The sequence below is a fragment of the Heptranchias perlo genome, chromosome 24 (assembly GCF_035084215.1).
Source record: "Heptranchias perlo isolate sHepPer1 chromosome 24, sHepPer1.hap1, whole genome shotgun sequence".
Lineage (NCBI taxonomy): Eukaryota > Metazoa > Chordata > Chondrichthyes > Hexanchiformes > Hexanchidae > Heptranchias > Heptranchias perlo.
The window spans coordinates 11,994,187-12,020,051 of NC_090348.1; the positions used below are offsets into that span (position 1 = coordinate 11,994,187).

General features: G+C 43.5%; 3 protein-coding genes across 4 annotated transcripts in view; 1 reads left to right on the forward strand and 2 right to left on the reverse strand.

Moving 5' to 3' along the window:
- slc15a5 (solute carrier family 15 member 5) overlaps positions 1-4,106 on the forward strand; it is a 39,828-nt gene extending 35,722 nt beyond the window's left edge. The window contains exons 8-9 of the mRNA XM_068005336.1: positions 3,776-3,884; positions 3,962-4,106. Coding sequence (XP_067861437.1) covers positions 3,776-3,884; positions 3,962-4,106 — 254 coding nt within the window. The remainder of the gene's footprint in view (positions 1-3,775; positions 3,885-3,961) is intronic.
- Positions 1-25,865, reverse strand: part of LOC137341568 (microsomal glutathione S-transferase 1-like) — a 248,054-nt gene that overhangs the window by 53,992 nt on the left and 168,197 nt on the right. The window lies entirely within an intron of this gene.
- The window catches only part of dera (deoxyribose-phosphate aldolase (putative)), a 37,061-nt gene continuing 35,812 nt past the window's right edge, over positions 24,617-25,865 (reverse strand). For both annotated transcript variants that reach the window (XM_068004755.1, XM_068004756.1), the window contains one exon: positions 24,617-25,787. In XM_068004755.1, the coding sequence (XP_067860856.1) occupies positions 25,731-25,787 (57 nt within the window). In that variant the 3' untranslated portion in view covers positions 24,617-25,730. The remainder of the gene's footprint in view (positions 25,788-25,865) is intronic.

The following is a 25,865-nucleotide window of genomic DNA, read 5'->3' on the forward strand; positions in this document are numbered from 1 at the left end:
GTTTGTGCTCAGCCAGTTTGTCCCACTGACAGTAAGAGATAAAGCCAGTTTTGATGGTGCTAGTTAACACGATACCAGGAGAACTCCCTGCTCTTTGAAAAACTGCCATTGGATCTTTCACAGCAGGCAGACGGGGCCTCCAACAATAGGCAGCACTTCCTTAGTACAGCACTGAAGTGTCAGCCTGAATTATATGCTCAGATCTTCAAGTGCACCTTGAACCCACAGCCTTCTAACTGGGAGAGAGGACTTCCACCACTGAACCAAGCCAACACTTACAATAAGCCAAGTACAAGAAGACAAAATTCAGCCCATTCTATCACTCGAGCTTTTGTTATTTTCTCCCCGCCACTCCCCCCTCCCCACACATATATTTTTCTCTTATTTCAAAATCAAATAATATGCCCCGTAGTCTTTTTCTTTGTAATAGGGAGTATATTCAATTTCCTTAGTCTCTCCTCATAATTGATAGATCCAAGGGGCCCGATGTTAGCAGGGCTGCGGGTTCTCGGCGGGGGGGGGGCTATCGGGCGCGTGGGTAACGCGCCCGGTGAAATTAGTCAGTTTCCCGCGCGATTGTAGCATACGATCCACTAATTGGATCCACTTACCTGCTCCTCCGGGTTCCCCACTGCTGATCTGCGCGTCGGGCGGGCTGCGCATGCGCAGTACGATCTGTCAGCTGGAGGCGCTCTATTTAAAGGGGCAGTCCTCCACTGACTGATGCTGCAACAAATAGCAAAAATTACAGCATGGAGCAGCCCAGGGGGAAGGCTGCTCCCAGTTTAATGATGCCTCACTCCAGGTATCAATACATGGGGTGAGGAGGAGGGGGAGGACAGAGATCTTCCTCCCGGCGTGCGGGAGGAAGCGGCCTGCCTCCGCCACCAGGAAGGCCTGGCTCGAGGTGGCAGAGGAGGTCACCAGCGCAACCAACATATCGCCCACCTGCATACAGTGCAGGAGGCGCTCCAACGACCTCAGTAGGTCAGCCAAAGTGAGTACACGTAGTCTTTCCCCTACACTCCGTCTGCAACATCACCGCCCCCACCCCACATTTCCTTCAGCACTGCCAACACAACTCTGTCACATCACCCCTCATACCCACTCAAACCTCATCCTCATCTTACCTGCACCTACTCACCTCGCCAGTACTCATCCCGCCACTACCACTCAACCCAATCCTCATACAATCTCATGGCTCTATCTCATACTCACCCCCTCGTGCATCTCTTTCACGGCCAGCCTCACTCAACCTGCCACTACCTGTGCTGCAGGCACAGGGCATGCATCACATATGTGCAGTAGGCAGCGTAAGGCAAACGTGTCGTGAGCATGAAGGGGATGCACAAGGGTGTCTGAGGGTTTGTCATGGGTGTTACTTATATTGAATTTCTGACCAACTCACATCACATATTATATTGGCACCACTACTGCCATGTCTTCGCAAATCCTGTCTGGTTTGTGCAATAATGCCCTTTCCTGAGGATCACTATGAAGACCCACAACTGATGCCACCCATTGTGTCACTGCAGAGTGGGTGTAGGTGTATTTGCAGGGCTCTTTTGCGCAGACGACTGAGAGACATAGGCGATGTCCCCGGTTGCACCCTGGAAGGATGCGGAGGAGAAGTTGTTGAGGGCAGTGGTGACTTTGACAGCGACAGGTAAGAAGATGGTGCTCGGGCCAGCCAGGAGCAGCTCGGCATGAAAGAGGCTGCAGATGTCCACGACTACATGTCGAGTGACTCTGAGCCTCCGTGTGCACTGCTGCTCAGAGAGGTCCAGCAAGCTGAGCCTCGGTCTGTGGACCCTGTGGCGAGGGTAGTGCCCTCTGCGACGCATCTCTCTCTGTGGTTGCCCTCCCTCCTGCTGTACAGGTGGATGTGTCACAGCACTCTGTTGTGGAGCTCCACGTGTCAGAGGTGGGCGGCGTGGATGGCGAGGCTGGTGATGCTGTTCGCCCTCCGAGGAGGTCATGACTGCAGCTACGGCGGCCCCCATCCGCACGATGTACATCTGAGGGGGTCCGCAAGGTAGGTACATGTCTCCGGACCCCGGGGTAAGTGTGCAGGTTGGTGACTTTGACCGTCAGGAGGAGGGTGGTGGAGGCCAAACTTTGTCCCAAGTGACAGAGTGGCCTCCTGCAATGAGTGAGGGTCTCCCCCCACACCTGTCAAATGGACCTTTGCAGCTGCCACAGGCTGACAGCTGCAACACGTCCATTTGACCTGGGAGTGTTTCCCCCAGTGTGGGAAACAGTCCCAGTTTGTTCTAAAATCCCACATAATCCTTTAATCAGGTCAGTTAATGACCTGAAATACCTAAATAAATACCTTCAAGTGGAACCCCGCTGGCTTTAATTGCCTGCGGGATTCCCACCAGCGGGGGCTGCGCGCGCACGCCGGCACGTCAGCGGGGAACCCGGAAGTGCGCGGGTTCGGGGCGGGCTCCGGTACCGCGCCGGGATTCTCCGATTTTCGGAGGCCCCCCGCCAGGAACGCACCCGATAGCGGGTGCTAAAATAGAGCCCAAGATCTTTCTTGCCTTTCTCTGATTTTTTTTCACGGCCTCTACATCTTTTCAGAAGCAGAGGGACCCAGCTGGAGATAATATTCTATATTTGGTCTCGCTAATACCTTGTATGAAGTGTCAACAACACTTCCTTGGATTTATATTCTCTGAATCTACTTAAATACCCCAACATTGTTTTAACCTTTGCAACTGCTGCCATGCACTGTGAAAATAATTTCAGTGTTTAGTCAGATGTTATATTTAGATTGTGTTGGGAATCACCTTATTTAATTATATATCCTTCTTTTGTAATCATATTTAATACTTTTTAGTACCAATCATACTACCTCACATTTATCAATATTAAATCCCATTTCTGATTCGCCTGCCAAGTTGCAAAACCTTTGTGCATTCCTTTGAATTTTGTCCTTTTCCTCTGATCTTTCCCACTTCATTTGGCATAATCTGCAATTTTAGACCTTTAATTTTGAATACTTTAGTCAGGATGATTTAGAAATATTCTGTGATTCACAGAGACCCCAGGAATAATCCCTGGAGAACTTCACCAGTCACAGTTGTCCAATTAGAATGACCACATTGATCACTACCCTTTGTATCCTCTTATTCAGCTAGATTGTTAGCCCATTTATAACATCATCCTTCACCCCACAGCTGTGCGCTGTGTTTAAAGGGAACCTGGATTAAACATGATTATTAATGCAACAGTTTTAACAAAAAAAACCTACTTAAACCAGCCAAAAATACTCACCAAGAAAAGATGAATATGTAGATTTTTTTTTAAATTATAATTTTTTTAAGTGTCTAATTTTTAAATGGCCATTTCATTTTTCAGAAGAAATGTCAGTTTAAGTACCATACATTGAGTTAATGAGCATCTTGTTAATGGGAACATTCATTTAAAAAGAACATTTGTTCAGGCACTGATTCATTCCCCACATTCTTTGCAGTATTTGCTTAATATGAATGATTGGATAAAGGGAATGTTTTGCTCATGGTATTTTCATTATTAAAAGGTTTGTACTAGATCATACATTTTCTTCATCTTTAATTGTTTCAACTGTTCTTGGCTGGAGATATCTTCTGAATCAAAATTATGCAGAAAGATAACTAGAACAGCCTTAACGATGGTGTTCCTTGAATGTGCAACATATAGGTGATACATTCTGATCGAGGATAGATCTATTAAGTCGGTTTCATTACTTGTCTGTTTCCTTTTACACTGATTATTGCTTCCTCATCAGGTGATTGGTTTCCAAATAATGTGAATGTTGGAAATTTGGACAAATTCTTTTTCCTCATGGCTGCGTTCATGCTTCTAAATCTTCTGGGATTCTGGCGAATTTCTCACAGGTAATTGCATTGAGAGGAAAATACATGTTTCCGTTTGTTTTGTTGCAGACATGTAATATCTTTGCCATGTCGCACAGGTACAGAGACCTTCACCAGGAAGACGACCAGTGTATTAAAGGGGGTCTTATGGAGAAACTCATAGAACACGAGAAGTCTCTGAAGTTCTACGACAGTGTTCTGGAATGTTCTTCCACCTTGTATCCTGTGGAGACAGTTCTATGAGAACAAATCCAAAGTGGGTAGTGCTGGCATTACCTGTGTTTAAACAGACAACCTGGTTCTCTTGAATTTGCATTGCTATAAAACGTGCCAAGGAACAGATGCCCGATTTTTTTTGTATAACTATGCTTGTCAAGTCTTTTGTTATTACATGTCACTTGTCGTCTTATTCTAAAGTACCAGTTCTTTTAAATGCAGTAGTTTCCAATGTTTGTAATCTGATATCAGTTTCACGGTTGTGTTGTCAGTTCTGCGAAAGCCTGTCTATTCTCACAAATGCAGATATTTCCACCTGCCCCCCAAAAATGGGAAACGCAATCAAATTCTCCAAGGAATGTCAGTACCAGTCAGTGCAAAATCTCAGAATAAACTGGCAGCATCTTGGATGAGAGGCCTGCTATTGTCATTTCCTATTTAGTTTTACTTTTTTTGGATGGCAAACTGAAATAACTTGTGGTGCAATTTTACAAATAAAACAAAATTAAATATTTGGGGAAGTAAAAAAATATTTTTGTACAGTGTAGATTTATATAATTATAGTTTAATACATCAAAGAATAATATTTCATTTGCATCTGGTATTTTTTCCATGTTACGTAAAAATATTACATTTCTTAATACAAAAAAAAGTTTAATCTAGAAACTACTAATGTTTGGTCTGTATTGCAATGATGGAAAAAGTTAAAAATAAATGCAAACTATTTCAAAGCTAGTACTGCTGTCAATTCCAAATACCGAAAGTTCAGGAGCTGTCTGGTGTTGTTGAGCCCATTCAGTTTCAAAAGTAAATCTTTGAGTTGTGCTGTTCACACGTGTATTATTATTATTTGTTCTTTCACAATGACTGGAGCTATGATAGAATACTCTGTACGCAAAAAACACATGCCGTTTACAGCTCAGTGCTAATTACAGTTCTAGATGAGTGGTTGGATCAATTACCATTACAGCCAATTTCTGTTTATATCTAGGCACTGTGACCATTAGTTACGTGCCTTTTCCCCGGAAATGCAGCACATAGCTATGCAGAAGACCTTCTGGTGGCAACTATTTCTTGTGGGGAGGGCCTGTTTGCTGCTAGTCCATCAGAATTTCTTAAAACGTATCTTCATCAACACTCGAGGAACTTGCAATGGTCATTGAGTCAATGACTTTCCTTCATAAATAATGATGGAAATGTGATGGAGTTTCCTGTTACAGTTTTTTTGTTAACTATCCCAGAGAAAGTGTGCAACTAGAAATTTGTGTCTACCAAACAATAGTGGTAGAAGCCAAGAACTGTATGATTAGTGTATAGTACCACAAAGCTTGGCACAAAGAAAAAATCAATCAGAACAAGTGCCCTTTTACTTATCCAATAAGTGCATCTGAGATGTATCTAAGATGAGGACTGGGAGATGATTAGGAAGGCAAATGGAATGTTGTCATTTATTGCAAGGGGAATGGAATATAAAAGTAGAGATGTTTTGCTACAGTTGTAAAGGGCAATGGTGAGACCACATCTAGAATACTGTGTGCAGTTTTGGTCTCTTTATTTAAGAAAGGACTTAATTGCTTTGGAGGTGGTTCAGAGAAGGTTCACTCGACTGATTCCTGGGATGAGGGGGTTATCTTATGAGGAAAGGTTGGACAAGTTAGGCCTGCATACATTGGAGTATAGAAGAATGAGAGGTGATCTTATTGAAACATATAAGATCCTGAGGGGACTAGAAGGGGTAGATGCTGAGAGGATGTTTCCCCTTGTGGGAGAGTCTAGAACTAGGGGCCACAGTTTAAAGAAAAGGGGTCTCCCATTTAAGACAGAGATGAGGAGAATTTTTTTCTCTCAGAGGGTCATGAGTCTGTGGAACTCCCTTCCCCAGAGAGCGGTGGAGGGCAGGGTCATTGAATATTTTTAAGGCTGAGTTAGATAGATTCCCGATTAACAAGAGAGTCAAAGGTTATAGTAGGTAGACGGGAAAGTAGGGTTGAGGTCAGATCAGCCATGATCTTATCAAATGGCAGAGCAGGCTCGAAGGACCGAATGGCCTACTCCTGCTCTTAGTTCGTATGTTCGTATGAGGTATCCATTCAGAAAGGCTAAACACCTTAAACACCACAGTGATTAAACAACGTTACATCACTGTTTAGTTCTTCAGCTCAGAGCACAGATTTGGTTTGCTGCTCAACGTGCAAAGACATCTTTGCACTACACTATAGAAGATGTGTAGATCAGGATGTTTACATTAGTGTAGGCTTATCATATATTGTCATTTACCAGATTTTACTAATCCATGAACAAAAAAATTGCCTTATCATGACATCCCAAAGTGCTTCACAGCCAATGAATTAATTTTGAACAGGCACTGCCGTTATGCACACAAACACAATAGCCAATTGCGCACAACAAAATCCCACAAAGAGCAGATAAGATAAATAATCAATTACTCTGGGGGGTTTTCTCTCTGGTATGCTGGTTGAGGGAAGACAGGACACTGGGAAAACCCCTTGCTTTTCTTTGACCAGTGCAATGGGATCTTTTATATCCAACTGAACACTATGAGCAAAACATACCCTTTATCCAAATATTCAAGTTAAGCCAAGACTGTAGTGAATGTGAGAAATGAATCAGTACTTGAACAAAATGTTCTTTCACACAGGAATGTAGTATAAGCACATCACGTGTTTGTACATGAGTTTCGCCATTCAGAATTTCCAGCCTCTGTTCTGGTGCATGGAACTCTCCTCTTTCAGCTGATTGTAAAGGACCTGGTGCACATCCAGGAAACAATCAACTGCAATTTTATTGGCATTTTTCTTTCATTACGTCACAATTCAAGAATGCGGTTTAACTCCTGTAACTCCTAAATCTGTACAGCTTGCGCCTTAGAACAAACCATTTGTTTGTGACAGGATGAGGTGTCATATGACAAGTATAAGTTCCAGACATAAGAGCCGATTAGCTGTAACTGACCCAATCTATGTTCTTCAGAACAACCCACCATAAATATGACAAACTGCCTGCAGAGGTTTCCACGTTTACAGTTTAAACTATGTGTGTCAAACAAAGCAGGGGTAGATTTTCATAGTATCATAATGTCATAGTATGGTACAGGACAGGATGAGGCCATTTGGCTCATCATGCCTGTGCTGACTCTTTGAAAGAGCTATCCAATTAGTCCCGCTCCCCTACTCTTTCCCCATATCCCTGCAAATTGTCCCCTTCAAGTATTTATCCAATTCCTTTTTGAAAGTTACCATTGAATCTGCTTCTACCGCCCTTTCAGGCAGTGCATTCCAGATCATTACAACTTGCTGCATAAAAAAATGTTTCCTCATGTCACCTCTGGCTCTTTTGCCAATCACCTTAAATCTGTGTCCTCTGGTTACCGATCCTTCTGCCACTGGAAACAATTTCTCCTTATTTACTCTGTCAAAACCTGTCATGATTTTGAACACTTCCATCAAATCTCCCCTTAAGTTAAGGATAGTATTAGATTAAAAGAAGAGGCTTACAATGTTGCCAAAAAGAGTAGTAAGCCTGAGGATTGGGAGGGTTTTAGGAATCAGCAAAGGATGACCAAGAAACTGATAGAGGGAGAAAATAGAATATGAGATTAAACTAGCAAAAAATATAAAAACAGATTGTAAGAGTTTCTACAGGTATATAAAAAGGAAGAGATTAGCAAAAATAAACATGGGTCCCTTGGAAGCAGAGACGGGAAAAATAATAATGGGGGAATAAGGAAATGGCAGAGACGTTAAACAAATATTTTATATTTGTCTTCACAATAGGAGACACAAAAAACATTCCAGAAATAGTGGGGAACCAAGGGTCTAATGAGAGGGAGGAACTTAAAAGTAATTAATATTAGTAAAGAAAAAGTTTTAGTAAAATTAATTTGACTAAAAGCAGACAAATCCCCTGGACCTGATGGCCTACATCCTAGGGGTTTAGAAGAGGTCGGTGTAGAGATGGTGGATGCTTTGGTTTTGATCTTCCAGAATTCCCCAGATTCTAGAACAGTCCCCGTGGATTGGAAGGTAGCAAATGTAACTCCATTATTCAAGAAAGGAGAGAGAGAGAAAACAGGCAACTACAGGCCAGTTAGCCTGACGTCAGTAGTAGGGAAAATATTAGAATCTATTATTAAGGATGTAGTAACAGGGCACTTAGAAAATCATAATATGATCAGGCAGAGTCAACATGGTTTTATAAAAGCGAAATCATGTTTGACAAATCTATTAGAGTTTTTTGAGGATGTAACTAGCAGGTTAGATAAGGTGGAACCAGTGGATGTAGTATATTTGGATTTTCAAAAGGCATTCAATAAGGTGCCACATAAGAGGTTGTTACACCAGATTAGCGCTCATGGGATTGGGGGTAATATATTAGCATGGATTGAGGATTGGTTTACAGACAAAAAACAGAGAATAGGAATAAACGGGTCATTTTCGGGTTGGCAGGCTGTAACTAGTGGGGTGCTGCAGGGATCAGTGCTTGGGCCTCAGCTATTTACAATCTATATTAATGACTTAGATGAAGGGACCGAATGTAATGTATCCAAGTTTGCTGATGATACAAAGCTAGCTGGGAAAGTAAGCTGTGAGGAGGATGCAAAGAGTGCAAAGGGATATCGACAGGTTAAGTAAGTGATCAAGAACATGACAGATGGAGTATAATGTGAGGAAATGTGAGGTTATTCACTTTGGTAGGAAAAATAGAAAAATTGAATATTTTTTAAATAGTGAGAAACTATTAAATGTTGGTGTTCAGAAGGATTTGGGTGTCCTTGTACATGAAAAACAGGAAGTTAACATGCAGATACAGCAAGCAATCAGGAAGGCAAATGGTATGTTGGCCTTTATTGCAAGGGGGTTGGAGTACAAGAGAAGGGAAGTCATGCTGCAATTGTACAGGGCTTTTGTGAGATCACACCTGGAGTACCTAAGGAAGGATATACTTGCCTTAGAGGCAGTGCCACAAAGGTTCACTAGATTGATTCCTGGGATGAAAGCGTTGTCCTGTGAGGAAAGATTGAGTAGAATGGGCCTAAACTCTCTGGAGTTCAGAAGAATGAGAGGTGATCTCATTGAAACATAAGATCCTAAGAGGGCTTGACAGGGTAGATGCTGAGAAGATGTTTCCCCTGCCTGGAATGTCTAAAACTAGGGGACATAGTCTCAGGATAAGGGGTTGGACATTTAGGACTGAGATGAGGAGGAATCTCTTCATAGAATCATAGAATCATAGAAGTTTACAACATGGAAACAGGCCCTTCGGCCCAACATGTCCATGTCGCCCAGTTTATACCACTAAGCTAGTCCCAATTGCCTGCACTTGGCCCAAATCCCTCTATACCCATCTTACCCATGTAACTGTCCAAATGCTTTTTAAAAGACAAAATTGTACCCGCCTCTACTACTGCCTCTGGCAGCTCGTTCCAGACACTCACCACCCTTTGAGTGAAAAGTTGCCCCTCTGGACCCTTTTGTATCTCTCCCCTCTCACCTTAAATCTATGCCCCCTCGTTATAGACTCCCCTACCTTTGGGAAAAGATTTTGACTATCTACCTTATCTATGCCCCTCATTATTTTATAGACTTCTATAAGATCACCCCTAAACCTCCTACTCTCCAGGGAAAAAAATCTCAGTCTGTCTAACCTCTCCCTATAAGTCAAACCATCAAGTCCCGGTAGCATCCTAGTAAATCTTTTCTGCACTCTTTCTAGTTTAATAATATCCTTTCTATAATAGGGTGACCAGAACTGTACACAGTATTCCAAGTGTGGCCTTACTAATGTCTTGTACAACTTCAACAAGACATCCCAACTCCTGTATTCAATGTTCTGACCAATGAAACCAAGCATGCCGAATGCCTTCTTCACCACCCTATCCACCTGTGACTCCACTTTCAAGGAGCTATGAACCTGTACTCCTAGATCTCTTTGTTCTATAACTCTCCCCAACGCCCTACCATTAACGGAGTAGGTCCTGGCCCGATTCGATCTACCAAAATGCATCACCTCACATTTATCTAAATTAAACTCCAACTGCCATTCATCGGCCCACTGGCCCAATTTATCAAGATCCCGTTGCAATCCTAGATAACCTTCTTCACTGTCTACAATGCCACCAATCTTGGTGTCATCTGCAAACTTACTAACCATGCCTCCTAAATTCTCATCCAAATCATTAATATAAATAACAAATAACAGCGGACCCAGCACCGATCCCTGAGGCACACCGCTGGTCACAGGCCTCCAGTTTGAAAAACAACCCTCTACAACCACCCTCTGTCTTCTGTCGTCAATCCAATTTTGTATCCAATTGCCTACCTCACCTTGGATCCCGTGAGATTTAACCTTATGTAACAACCTACCATGCGGTACCTTGTCAAAGGCTTTGCTAAAGTCCATGTAGACCACATCTACTGCACAGCCCTCATCTATCTTGGTTACCCCTTCAAAAAACTCAATCAAATTCGTGAGACATGATTTTCCTCTCACAAAACCATGCTGACTGTTCCTAATCAGTCCCTGCCTCTCCAAATGCCCGTAGATCCTGTCTCTCAGAATACCCTCTAACAACTTACCCACTACAGATGTCAGGCTCACCGGTCTGTAGTTCCCAGGCTTTTCCCTGCCGCCCTTCTTAAACAAGGGCACAACATTTGCTACCCTCCAATCTTCAGGCACCTCACCTGTAGCTGTCGATGATTCAAATATCTCTGCTAGGGGACCCGCAATTTCCTCCCTAACCTCCCATAACGTCCTGGGATACATTTCATCAGGTCCCGGAGATTTATCTACCTTGATGCGCGTTAAGACTTCCAGCACCTCCCTCTCTGTAATATGTACACTCCTCAAGACATCACTATTTATTTCCCCAAGTTCCCTAACATCCATGCCTTTCTCAACCATAAATACCGATGTGAAATATTCATTTAGGATCTCACCCATCTCTTGTGGTTCCGCACATAGATGACCTCGTTGATCCTTAAGAGGCCCTACTCTCTCCCTAGTTACTCTTTTGCCCTTTATGTATTTGTGGAAGCTCTTTGGATTCTCCTTTGCCTTATCTGCCAAAGCAATCTCATGTCCCCTTTTTGCCCTCCTGATTTCTCTCTTAACTCTACTCCGGCAATCTCTATACTCTTCAAGGGATCCACTTGATCCCAGCTGCCTATGCATGTCATCTGCCTCCTTCTTCTTTTTGACTAGGGCCTCAATCTCCCGAGTCATCCAAGGTTCTCTACTTCTACCAGCCTTGCCCTTCACTTTATAAGGAATGTGCTTACCCTGAACCCTGGTTAACACACTTTTGAAAGCCTCCCACTTACCAGACGTCCCTTTGCCTGCCAACAGACTCTCCCAATCAACTTCTGAAAGTTCCTGTCTAATACCATCAAAATTGGCCTTTCCCCAATTTAGAATTTTAACTTTTGGGCCAGACCTATCATTCTCCATAGCTATCTTAAAACTAATGGAATTATGATCACTGGTCCCAAAGTGATCCCTCACTAACACTTCTGTCACCTGCCCTTCCTTATTTCCCAAGAGGAGGTCAAGTTTTGCCCCCTCTCTAGTCGGGCCATCCACATACTGAATGAGAAATTCCTCCTGAATACACTCAACAAATTTCTCTCCATCCAAGCCCCTAATGCTATGGCTGTCCCAGTCAATGTTGGGAAAGTTAAAGTCCCCTACTATTACCACCCTATTTTTCTTGCAGCTGTCTGTAATCTCCTTACATATTTGCTCCTCAATTTCCCGTTGACTATTTGGGGGTTTGTAGTACAATCCTATCAAAGTGATCTCTCCCTTCTTATTTTTCAGTTCTACCCATATAGAATCAGTGGGCGAACCCTCGGATATATCCCCTCTCACTACTGCCGTGATGTTCTCCCTAATCAAGAACGCAACTCCCCCTCCTCTCTTACTTCCTGCTCTATCTTTCCTATAGCTTCTGTACCCTGGAACATTGAGCTGCCAGTCCTGCCCCTCCCTTAGCCATGTTTCAGTAATAGCTATAACATCCCAGTCCCATGTACCCATCCATGCCCTGAGTTCATCTGCCTTGCCCATCAGACTTCTTGCATTGAAATAAATGCAGTTTAATCTAGACTTCCCTTGGTCTTTGCCCTGCTTTCTCAGACCATCTGTCCGGTCATGTTTTGTACACTCTCCCTTACTGCCTTTTGTTTCTGTCACCACTTTACTTCCCACTGACTTCCTGCATCGGTTCCCATCCCCCTGTCACATTAGTTTAAACCCTCCCCAACAGCACTAGCAAACACTCCCCCTAGGACATTGGTTCCAGTCCTGCCCAGATGCAGACCGTCCAATTTGTACTGGTCCCACCTCCCCCAGAACCGGTTCCAATGTCCCAGGAATTTGAATCCCCCCCTCTTGCACCATCTCTCAAGCCACATATTCATCCTAGCTATCCTGTCATTCCTACTCTGACTAGCCCGTGGCACTGGTAGCAATCCTGAGATTGCTACCTTTGAGGTCCTACTTTTTAGTTTAACTCCTAACTCCCTAAATTCAGCTTGTAGGACCTCATCCCGTTTTTTACCTATATCGTTGGTACCTTTCTGCACCACGACAACTGGCTGTTCACCATCCCCCTCCAGAATGTCCTGCAGCCGCTCCAAGACATCCCTGACCCTTACACCAGGGAGGCAACATACCATCCTGGAGTCTCGGTTGCGTCTGCAGAAACGCCTGTCTATTCCCCTTACAATCGAGTCCCCTATCACTATAGCTCTGCCACTCTTTTTCCTGCCCTCCTGTGCAGCAGAGCCAGCCACGGTGCCATGAACCTGGCCACTGCCACCTTCCCCTGGTGAGCCATCTCCCACAACAGTATCCAAAACGGTATACCTGTTTGAGAGGGGGATGGCTACAGGGGACCCCTGCACTACCTGCCTGCACCTCTTACTCTGCCTGGTGGTCACCCATTCACTTCCTGCCTGTACACCCTTTACCTGCGGTGTGACCAACTCGCTAAACGTGCTATCCACGAGTTTCTCTGCATTGCGGATGCCCCACAGTGAGTCCACCCACAGCTCCAGCTCCGAGATACGATCGGTCAGTAGCTGCAGGTGGACACACTTCCTGCACACATGGTCGGCAGGGACACTGGTAGTGTCCATGACTTCCCACATCTTGCAGGAGGGGCATATCACGGGTGCGAGGTCTGCTGCCATGACTTGCCTTAGCTTAGTTACCCTTTTTAAATTACGTTGAAATTAGAAAATGTTAACTATACTAGGGACCTAGGTTCACTAAAAAAAACACTACCTGCTATAAAACCTGCAGACCTTCCCTTTCTTATTACTTTACTTACAGTAAAATGGTAGAAATACTCACCTGAACCTACTCACCAATCAGCTGCCTCCTCTGTGCCGCGTCACTTTCTGACTGGTGACGTCACCCCGAACTCTGCCGCTGGTCTCAGAGTCTCGGTCTCAGAGTGAGCCTCGCCTTTTATACCTCCGATCGATCCCGATCCCGCTCTCACTCCGGTCTCTGTGAGTCTCCCGCTCTCGGGCCTCGCCTTTTATACCTCCGATCGATCCCGATCTCGCTCCGGTCTCTGGTCTCGGTGATTCTCCTGCTCTCGGGCCTCGCCTTTTATACCTCCGATCAATCCCGATCTCGCTCCGGTCTCTGGTCTCGGTGATTCTCCCGCTCTCGGGCCTCGCCTTTTATCCTCCGATCCCGATCCCGCTCCGGTCTCTGGTCTCGGTGATTCTCCCGCTCTCGGGCCTCGCCTTTTATCCTCCGATCCCGATCCCGCTCCGGTCTCTGGTCTCGGTGATTCTCCCGCTCTCGGGCCTCGCCTTTTATACCTCCGATCTGATCCCGCTCCGGTCTCTGGTTTCGGTGATTCTCCCGCTCTCGGGCCTCGCCTTTTATCCTCCGATCCGATCCCGCTCCGGTCTCTGTGAGTCTCCCGCTCTCGGGTCGTCTCACTCAGAGGGTCGTAAATATTTGGAATTCTCTACCCCAGAGGGCTGTGGATGCTCAGTCGTTGAGTATTTTCAAGGCTGAGATCGATAGATTTTTGGACTCTAAGGGAATCAAGGGATATGGGGATCGGGCGGGAAACAGGAGTTGAGGTAGATGATCAGCCATGATCTTACTGAATGGCAGAGCAGGCTCGAGGGGCTGTATGGCCTACTCCTGCTCCAATTTCTTATGTTCTTATGTTCTTAACTTAGAAGATTTTCAATGTTACTGCTAAGAAATCGCCTGGACAGAGCACAGATAGGAAAGCCTGGGAGGAAATTTTGCACCCTCCTTACACAACCTGCTGGATTTTCCTTTCATTCATTTCAACGGAAGGGAAATCAGGCCCGTTCTGTTACGGTGTGCAATCCTCCCCTCCAGATTTTCTTTTCTGAGCGTCTTCCAGACGATTCTTAGCGCCCAGTTGGCAACAACAAAAATTTACCACAGTGATTTTTCAGCACAGTCTGGTTACTTGCTTCTTACTGGGCCAGCCTTTCACACCCTTGCATCAATGCGCGATTTTTAAAAAGTTCAGGTCTCTGATCTCTTCAAAGCTTTTACCAGCCTGTCGAGCACAAATGTTACTAGCGAACAGTAACCTAATCAGACTTTAGTACTCTCATCCTTATCGTCGAGCGAGGTTATCTCTATCGTTTCAACAGTTCAATGATTTTACATTCTCCTGCCTCATATTATCTTAGCAATAACATTGATATTTTTTTGAAGACTTGTAGCTGTAAAAAGCACACTCAAAATATTCTGTCCCCAACACCATAAAGCACGGAATAAAGCAGCAGTACGTGGAATATGATAAGATTTATTTTTGAAAAAGTGCCAGAAGTATAGAGGGTAGAGATTCCAATCAGCAAAGTTCACATACAAATGTGTAATGCATTCGAACCACAGTCCTGGGGGCCTATTTTTACACTGAATTTTAAATAAACACCATTAACGCCTGTGTAAAAACAGTGCCCACAGGAATGTAGTACGAGTGTGTTAAATGTTTGTACGCGAACTTCGCCAATTTAAATTTTCATCTTCTGATGTTATACTGCATCAATTAAAATGTCTTTGATCAAGAAGATACTGGAAGATAACACAGATCTGTTTAAAGATTTATTTATTCATTCACATTTGAACTATTTTTGGTGATCTTTTTGTATTGGTGTAGGTCAGGGTTATTAACACTGGAAGTAAAACACTTTTCCACTTTAGAAACCCAGTCTCACAATCAAGCACTCTCATGTCATAGTCAAGAGCTCCCTCTAACATGCCCTAATTCAAAACTGCACCATTCTGAAGTTTTCCATTTCTTACACTAGCCCTACTTATGAGTGAAATGCCAATTTGTGTGCAGTTTCTCATGCCTATTAGGAAGTGAAACTGCTCGAACTCATTTCATGCAGGACTGCTACACACAGCCGAGAGACCTTCATCCCATTAGGCTCGGTGGGATTGGAACCCAACTCCCAGAGATGAAATGATAGTGTACTAACCCACTACACCACCCAATTCCCTCTTTACAGAATGGTTTAAAATGGTACACAGTTAATACTAAAGTTGTGCTGTGTTTTATATTGTTTGATATTGTTTTCTTTTTGCCATGTGATGATGCCAAATCTATGAAATATTTTTCATATTCATGGAGACATCACATTACATTCTAATTACTGGAACTACTTTCCTTTGAAAGTTCATTGATGGAAAAGTTCAAACTTTATCACATTATACTATAAATCGCGAATACTGTGCAGGTTAAGAACTGACAAAAATGTGTTAATGGAAGATCAAGGGCTCGATATTAGGAGGGAGGCGAGTTGGCAGCGGGGGGTCGACTGGGCGTGTGGGTAACGTGTCCAGTAAAATCGATGGGTTCCCCACGTGATCGCAGCCTAATTGAAAGCACTTACCTTGGCTTCCGGGTTTCGCACTGGAAGCTGCGCAGCGGGCGGACTGAGCACCCACATCATAGGCTGTCAGCTGGAGGAGCCCTATTTAAAGGGCCAGTCCTCCACTGACTGATGCTGCAGAAAAGAGCCAAAATTACAACATGGAGTAGCCCAGGGGGAAGGCTGCTCCCAGGCTTAATGATGCCTCACTCCAGGTCTTACTGGACGGGGTGAGGAGGAGGAGGAGGAGGAGGAGGAGGGAGATCTTCCACCTGGCAGACAGGAGGAAGCGGCCTGCCTCTGCCACCACGAAGGCCTGGCTCGAGGTGGCAGAGGAGCTCACCTGCACCACCAACATACCACGCACCTGCATACTGTGCAGGAGGCGCTTCAATGACCTAAGTAGGTCAGCCGAAGTGAGTAAACTTACTCATTCCCCTACACTCCGTCTGCCACATCACTGGCCCCACCCCACATCTCCTTCTGCACTGCCAACACTACTCTGTCACATCACTCCTCACACCCACTCAAAACTCATCCTCATCTTACCTGCACTTACTCACCTCGCCAGTACTCAACCCACCACTACCACTCAACCCAATCCTCATACAATCACATGGCTCTATCTCATACTCACCCTCTCATGCATCTCTTTCACGGTCAGCCTCACCCAACCTGCCACTACCTGTGCTGCAGCCACAGGGCATGCATCACATATGCATAGAAGGAAGCGTAAGGCAAACGTGTTGTGAGCATGAAGGGAATGCACAATGGTGTTTGAGGGTTTGTCATGGTTTTTACTTATATTTGATTTCTGATCAACTCACATTACATATTATATTGACACCACTACTGCCATGTCTTTGCAAATCTTGTCTGGTTTGTGCAATAATGCCCTTTCCTGAGGATCACCATGAAGACCCAGAACTGATGCCACCCATTGTGTCACTGCAGAGTGGGTGTAGGTGTATTTGCAGGGCTCTTTTGTGTGGACGACTGAGACACGTTGGCGATGTCCCTGGTGGCACCCTGGAAGGATGTGGAGGAGAGGTTGTTGAGGGCAGTGGTGACTTTGACAGCGACAGGTAAGAAGATGATGCTTGGGCCAGCTGGGAACAGCTCGGCATGAAGGAGGCTGCAGATGTGTACGACTACATGTCGAGTGACTCTGAGCCTCCATATGCACTGCTGCTCAGAGAGGTCCAGGAAGCTGAACCTCGGTCTGTAGACCCTGTGGCGAGGGTAGTGTCTTCTGCGATGCATCTGTCTCTGAAGTTGCCCTCCCTCCTGCTGTGCAGGTGGATGTGTCACAGCACTGTGTTGTGGAGCTCCACGTGTCAGAGGTGGACGGCGTGGCCAGCGAGGCTGGTGATGCTGTTCGTCCTCCGAGGAGGTCATGACTGCAGCTACAGCGGCCCCCATCTGGAAGATGTACGTTTGACGGGGTCCGCAAGGTAGGTAAATGTGTCTGGACACCGGGGTTGAGGTTGCAAGTTTGTGAAATTTATTGTTAGTAGGAGGGTGGTGCAGGCCAAACTTTGTCCAAAGTGACAGAGTGGCCTCCTGAAATGAGTGAGGGTCTCCCCCCCCCCAAACCTGTCAAATGAACCTTTGCAGCTCCCATAGGCTGGTGGCTGCAACACGTCCATTTCAACTGGGAGTGTTTCCCCCTTAAGCGGGATCCCAACGGCTTTAATTGCCGGCGGGAGTCCCGCATGCGGGGGCTGCGCGAGCATCTAAGCGTGTCATTGGGGAGCCCGGAAGTGGGCGGGTTGGAGACGGGCTCCGGACCTGCCGCGGGAATCCCCAATTTTCGGAGCCCCTCCGCCACAAACCCACCCGCTTGGACATCCAAAAATCGAGCCCCAAATATCTGTTGAGGCTGGGTTTCATGCTCAGACCCTTTGAATGGGAGTCCGATTTGTCTTAAAGGTAAAGAAACATGTTTAATGCAAGTGAAAAATAAAAGAGATTAGCCCAAAATGGAATGTTAATACTTAATGCTATGGCAACCATGTTTCCATCCCAACAATTATTTACCATTTCAAGTTGAATTCCTACAGAAATAAAGCATTCCATATAAAATTTGCTAAGATTCACCATGGGTTAATAATAATTGCTAAGTTAACTACATTCTATGCAAAGAAGATGTTTGAACAAGTGAAAATCATTTTTAAAAATAGCATTTTAAGGTCACTTCAGTAAAATGGGATCAATACATTATTGGTGAATAATTTTGAATTGTCAGTCTATATAAATATTGTGGTATAGTGATTATGGCCAGCTTTTGATGCAAGACTAATGGGTTGCAGTTACCCTGGTTTGTTTTGTCACAAAGGAACATTAGGAACAGGAGAGTGCCATTCAGCCCCTTGAGCCTGCTCCGCCATTCAATTAGATGACAGCTGATTTGTACCTCTACTCCATTTACCTGCCTTAGTTCCATATCCCTTGATACCCTTACCCAACAAAAATCTATCAATCTTAGTCTTGAAAATTCCAATTAACTCAGCATCCACAGCCTTTTGGGGAGCGAGTTTCAGATTTTCACTATCCTTTGTGTGAAAAAGTGCTTCCTGATTTCCGTCCTAAATGGCCTAGCTCTAATTTTATTATGTCCCCTCGTTCTTGATTCCCCAACCAGAGGAAATACTTTCTCTGTATCTACGAATCTTGTTAACTTTTTAAACACCTCGATCAGATCACCTCTCAATCATCAAAGAATCACCTCTTCTTTGGAAAATTTGTTTCCAATCCAGTGGCACCTCCTGTCTTCATTGATTCCCTCATGATCATCAGGAGCACTGTAGATTTTGTCCCTCGTCTCATTTCGCACCCTTGGGTCTATACCATCCGTCACTGGTTATTTTAGCAGTTTTGAGTCCTTTCAGCCTTTCAAATGATATGAAAGTCATCAAGTTTAGTTCTAGAACATTCTGTCAAGGGTGACACGCTACTAGTTAGTATGCTGATTACTTTTAGTTCATCAGTTTATGTTTCTAATTCTGAAATTTCACTCTGTGTGTGAACTGTTAGTTTTTACAGAACCTTTGCAACATACAATCCTGGGTTCTGTTTGAGCCAACAGCCTGAATACAAAGCTAGTGTTAAATTGTAGTGTAGCTTCTGCAGTTGCCGGTTTGGCAAACAGGAAATATAGATTTAATATCAAAGACAATTTGAAAATTACCTTAAATTAGTTGAGCTTACTTTAAGTTATTTCATAAGCATATAATGCCAAAGACCATTTGTAATCATCCGAAGAAAATATTACTACTAGTATGATAACAATCTTGTTCCTTGTGCCATTGGGTGCCTTTTAGATCATTTATGCTGCCCAATTATTTAGGGAAAGTAAGGTAATGAGAAAACAGAACACTGGTTTCTCTCATATGGCTTTCTACTCGCTGAAAGAAATTTAATGGTCTGGGTCACCACACATTTCACTTACAGGTTAAATTGCATATTGCACTGTGACTACGCATTACTGGAGTGTCAGAGGTATCTGGGTTTTGGAGGTGATTACATGATCTGGTGCTTCCTGTAGGGAGCAGTGCTCACATGGAACGTATCTCAGGAAATCACAGGCACCCAGCCATTAAAATGGCTCAAATATGACAGGATGGACACTCACAGCTTCCCAAGATGCACTGCCTGCAAATGCTGCTCTCCTCTAGGATTGTGGAATCACCCTGTATATGAAAAGCTCCAAATATATGTATTATAAGTAGACAGAGTGGAGCAAGATAGATCGAGGGGTGAAGATACATCAGTCTTTATTGTTGAGAGAGCAGGTAGAGAAGATTATAAATAGTTGGATGAGATTCTAGTTTTATTACATAGTGACACTGAATATAAAAACAAGGAAGTGGTGTTGAATTTATACAAGACATAGTTTAGGCCACAGTTGGACTATTGTCCACAGTTCTGGGCACCCAACTATAGAAATTATATTATAGCTATTGGAAAGGCACAGCAAAAGATTCACTAGAATGATACACCAGGAACGAGAGGTTAGTCATGGAGAAAGACTTAAAAAATGGTGTCATTTTCACTGGAATAGAGAAGATTAAGGGGGTAATCTATGAGAGGATTTCAAAATTATGAATGATTTTAAGAGGATAACTTGTGAAAGATTGTTTCTACTGGTTGGCGAATTGGTAATGAGAGGACATTAATTCAGAATTAATACTAGAATAAGCAGTTCCATTTGAAGAGCTAGCTCTGGCACAGGCATGATGGGCTGAATGGCCTGCTTCTGTGTTGTAATTTCTATGAATCTATGACAAATAAAGTGCACATTATATGACAGCCTGCATCATTGAACCCATGAGATTATGCCCATCACAGATAATTTGCACATTACTATTTTGGCACTTTAAATGGGCATTGTACGCCATTTTGAATTCCGCAATAAAAAGACTGAGATTGAACGCCAGCACCAGAAATTACACAACCAGGGATAGTAGGAGACGAAGGGCCTCCTGTGGTAACCCTTGAACTTCTAACGGATAAAGATTAATGAGGCTAAGACATTGTGAAGCTTCTTTATATTAGTATTCTATTGGGGAGTATCAGTCATGTAGGCTGTTAATTGCTTTTGCTTTCTGCCCTGCTTTTTCTGCCTCCACTCTGACTCCTGCCGTTTGCCATTTTATATGCAGACTGGGGGAAACATGGCCACTGCTCAAACAACTACAACAACTTGCACTTATATAGTGCCTTTAACATACTAAAAACATCCCAAGGCATTTCACTGGAGCAGTGTCAGACACAATTTGACACCGAGCCACACAAAAAGGTATTAGGACAGGTAACCAAAAGCTTGGTCAAAGAGGTAAGTTTTAAGGAGCGACTTAAAGGAGGAAAGGTAGAGAAGTGGAGAGGTTTAGGGAGGCAATTCCAGAACCTAGGGCCTAGATATCTGAAGGCACGGCCGCCAATGGTGGAGCAATAGAAATCGGGGATGCACAAGTCAGACTTGGAGGAGTGCAGAGATCTAGGACTAGAGGTTACAGAATTTTAAAATCGAGGCATTGCCGGACCGGAAGCCAATGTAGGTCACCAAGCACAGGGGTGATGGGTGAACAGGACTTGGCGCGAGTTAGGATGTGGGCAGTAGAGTTTTGGATGAGCGCAAGTTTACGGAGTTGCTCAGCTGCTTCTTGAGATGACTTTATGACGGCTACAGTACATCCATCTCACTTTCACTCCTATTTTCTCACCTTATTATATGGAACCCTCTCAGGTCATCAGGCTCACAAGAGTCAGGCTCGAACTAGTACGAAGGATAAGCTTACCTGTCACCAGGATGTGTTGTGGAAATTTTAAAAGCAGATGGCTTTATTCACACCAGCAATACAGCACAGCAAGAGCTTGCTTCAGGACTCTTAAATGAATGACTGCCTCTATGCTGTGGTGTAGTACACCATACTGTCAGGAAGCCATTTCAGCTAAATGTTTAATGAAGTGCCTGTTCAAGCATCCCCCTTTTCCCTCACCCCACCTACCCACCCCAGAACGAGCAAGAGCTATGCAGCATCTGCAGAAACTTCTGTATGGTAGACTCAGGGATGATATACAACCACAGCCATTCCTTGCAATAATTCTAGATGCTTGCTTGACGGGATAGAAAGCACATCTAGGAACCAAGTGAATGCACAATATTTGGTCACTCCAGGAAACCAAATAGCACATCAAAAACACCGGAGCCAAGAATAGTTCAGCTAGCACTTTAGCACTTCCACTTTTGATTCAGAGCCAGATAATCCTCCCCATGTATTCTTTTTGTGCGGGTGGAGAGTGAGAGATTTCACTAGTACAGCATCTTCTATTGTTAAGGTTTATCTCATAAGGTTACCACTTTTATCTTAGAATTGAATTCACACGTTTTCCTCACAGCCAATAGCCTCTATTACAAATAGCTTTGGTCTCACCTACCAGGCTCAGTGAACTATGTGATTTGGATAAACTCGACTTTTGACCTGAACCTGCTATCAGAATACAGCATCAGCAGTCTTGTCTAAAATTGTTAATTAAAACCATATCAGGAGTCCACCAAGTCTAGTTATTAACAGCTATTTTTGTGACCTGTGATATACCAATGGTAGATAAGTCTCTTGCGTTACTAGTTTTTCCTGTTAATTGAGCTAACTACTTTTTGATTACGTTAAAATTAAGAATGATTTGAAATTAACAGGATTTCATAATATAATTATGTAACTACTTGCTAAATGGTTGATGTCAATTTGACAAAGTTGACAGTGCTCTCACCTGCTTAGAAGGATGTGGATTCAAACCCACTCCAGAACTTGGGCACATAATCCAGGTCCATTTTCCAGTGCAGTACCGAGGGAGTACTGCATTTTTGTAGGTGCCATCCTCAGATGAGATATTAAACTGACTACAGCAACTATAGAGTCTATTGTGATCTATACATTGGGTCTGCATGAGCCATGAAAATTGGATCTGTTCCTTGCACCTATCTCACGGATAGCCTTGAGGTTTTGTTACTCATCCCTACAGAGCATCAATCACCATAAAGCCACTTTCTATTGCAGGCATCTCCACTAGCTTTGTCTGCAGTCTGCCAGGGGCCTGTTTGGGCAGGATGTCTTTGCAAAATAGAATTTTCATTCAATCAAGTGTGTGTATATCTTGTATGCCATTTTAAAAGCGGTGGTAACACACTTCTAAAAGGGACTGCAGGCACTTTATTGGAAACTAAAATGACCTCTTCGAGACACTTTGCCCGACTTGCAGCTGGAGCATGCTGTTTGATCAAACAGGATCTGCTCTTTTGCGTCCCTCCAGATGCGATAAGCCAGATGAAAAATGTGATTTCCGATCATCATCGGGCGTTAAAATAAGCAGGCGGATTGCGCTGATAAAATCAGTGCAATCTAGCGGAAACTGTGCTGCTTTTAATATAAGTTAACTAACCAACAATGAAAAATTGTGAATTTCTTAAACCTCACAGATGCAGATCAAATTGTTTTTAAAACAAGAGGAAATGCAACAGACGCAGGTCATTATACCATCGTTGACTAAGATCTCTGGACTGTTGACGTTTTATTTGTATGACCCCAAAGAAATTGCTTTAACTTGAAAGAGAAAATATCCTGCAGTACCTGCTCGTTGTAAAGCTACAAGTGGAGAAGGACGGAGTTCTGCGAGCAGTGCTTCTGTACCAGAGACATCGATATCAATGCAAAGGAATATTGAGCAGTTTCTGTAATGGGCGGCTAATCCGCAATGCCCGCGCAGCAAGTCCAAAATTACCCCGTGTCTTCTCGAGTTTGCCGAGAGAAGCTGGAAGAACTGCGGACTGTTTTAAAGTCAACAGTTTGTACGTAGTATAAATCGTGGATTGCACCTTGTAGTATCTAGTTTTGCTTCTAGGAATCATAATTGAGTTGCAAATATAAACACATTCAGTAGTTTAGCCTGTACTAAGTGGTCCAATGATGTACAATTTTCTATCATTTGAATTGACAGGAGGCAGTGAGCACCCTTCATATTCACCGGCAAACAATTTATGATTGGGGTTAAATGCTAGACCCAGACGATGCTGTCTCAATACAACAGATAGCAAAAGATGCAGTTTTCCCTTCATAGAGGAAGCAGTTTGTTTTTGGAACGCGTTGTTAAACTGTTCACAAGTGGAGGGTGCTACTGAAAGCTCAAACTGCAACATCCTCATGTGTCAAAACCTAGCCTGCTGCTGAAGTAGTTCCTTTAACAATAGATAAAATCTGGGATAAGCTGGAAATTTCTGCCCAATGCATATTGTGGGTTTATCTTCATGTAACCTCATTTGGATTCCTTGTCTAGAGTACAGGATTTCTTACTGTGAGGAAGTGCCTTTTCAGACTTCTGGTGAACTTGATGGCCACAGCTGTGTGGTGTGCAGGAGCAGCACACAGTGCTCTGAGCTGGGTCGGTGGACTCCATACATTGGCTGTCAGACAGCTGCTGGCTTATGCCTTGCCAAACTCTCCTTGTGACAAAAGTACGTTGCAAGAGCAAATCCCCCAAAAGGTCAAAGAAGCAGGCCTTTGTGAGAACTGAAACTGTGGATCAACTCTTGGGGAAGAGCATTCTGGAGCTGCCAAACAAACTCCAGGCTACTTTTGCACTGAACGTGTTATGCCCGTGATCAAAAGGGGGTCTTATGCAACGTTCCTTGTTAATTCCCTAATGAAGTTGGTTACCAACTGCCCTTGAACTTCAAACTGGGAGCTGGCAGGGCATGGCCTCCTAACCATCTCTCGCAGCACAGAGGAAAGAATTGCCATGGAAACAGAGGTCCATTGAGTTGACAAGCTCAAGGAGGTGTTGAGCTGGTCATTCGCCATCAGTTATTTCCAAGAGGGTGTAAAACCTCATCAGTCCACTGGTGCTGCGATAGCAAATTATTCTTTCACTAATATTGTCCAAACATCCACAAAGACTTTTTTTAAATTAAAAAGGTACCATACAAATCTTGGCAAAATTCTCTTATTTGGGTTTGAACGGCCTGGTTCAAATAAAGTGCATGTTTGACACTACCGAAATGCCACAGCTTAACATTTGAGATTAAAAATAAAGTGAGAAATGAATGAAGTTTAGGAAAAAAGCTGATCGTTGAAATATCTACATTTTTCATTTTTATTAAGCTTCGAATAAAATTTATATCAACATTTATCATTGTTTGTTGCGTATGTTAACCTGATATTCAGTGTATATTCTTAGAACTGAAAATTATTGCAGAACCTAGGATTAAATACTTTGGGGTAGAGTTTCCGCTTTGGGCACAATCGGTAAGTGGGCGCAAATTGCGCTGGTTAGGTTACAGTTCAAGTTTCCGCTAAAATGCATTAACGTAATCACAAACGTAAAATCCTCCATGAACTGGCACAATCCGGCAGCGTAACAGGACATAATCAGTTTTCTTTCTCTGCAATAAAAAATATTAATTGATGTGGTGCCGTTATTTTAATTTAGCTGAAAATGGGTTTATCGCAAAAAATAAACATTTTTAATAAGTGTGTCCGGTCTATACTGAACCACTTACTACTTTAATTGGTGTACACTAGTCAGTTTCTTAGTAAATTAAATATTTTTTAAGATGTAAATACGTTTAAAACGTGTCTATTAGTGCCTGTGCACCCAAGAAAACGAGCTTAATTTGAAGACCCTTCTCGAGCGGCCACAAACGGGCGATATCGATGGAAACGCCCCATCCTCATTATTTTGATCAGGGGCGTGGCCAGTTTTGTGGGCGGGGCCAGATTCGGGCGCAGTGCTTTTTGAACCAGCACAAAAGTTCGCGGAAACTCAGTTAACGCCTGACGCAAATTGCGCATGATTTTCCGCAATTTTTTTACCATCTTTTACCCTGGATCGGGCGGATTGCTCTGATAAAACCAGTGCAATGTAGCGGAAACTCTACCCCTTTTAGTATAAAATAACAAACAATGAAAAATTGAAAATTTCTTAAACCTCACAGACGCAGATCAAATTGTATTTAAAACATTTACATTTTAACAACCCAGTTGGATCTAATCAGAATGTAGCAATATATTAAAATTGATGTGAAAAATGGCAAAATTGATTCTTTTTAATTGGAACAAAACAAAAAATACATTTTCAAACCTCCAGCCAAAGTAACATATGCAGAGATGGAGGGGAAAAAAGGTATGATGCAGGGAATTAAAATCCGGGACCATTTCCTGGGCTGGCAGTAACACGTGCTCTTTTAAGCCATTGGCAAATCATGAGCTGCTGCATACCTTCCTGTCACTTGATGATAGATCTGATGAAGAATTAAATAGAATTCAGTATATTTAAAACACATAATCATCTTGACTCAGCTTTAAAAAAAAATCTCAGC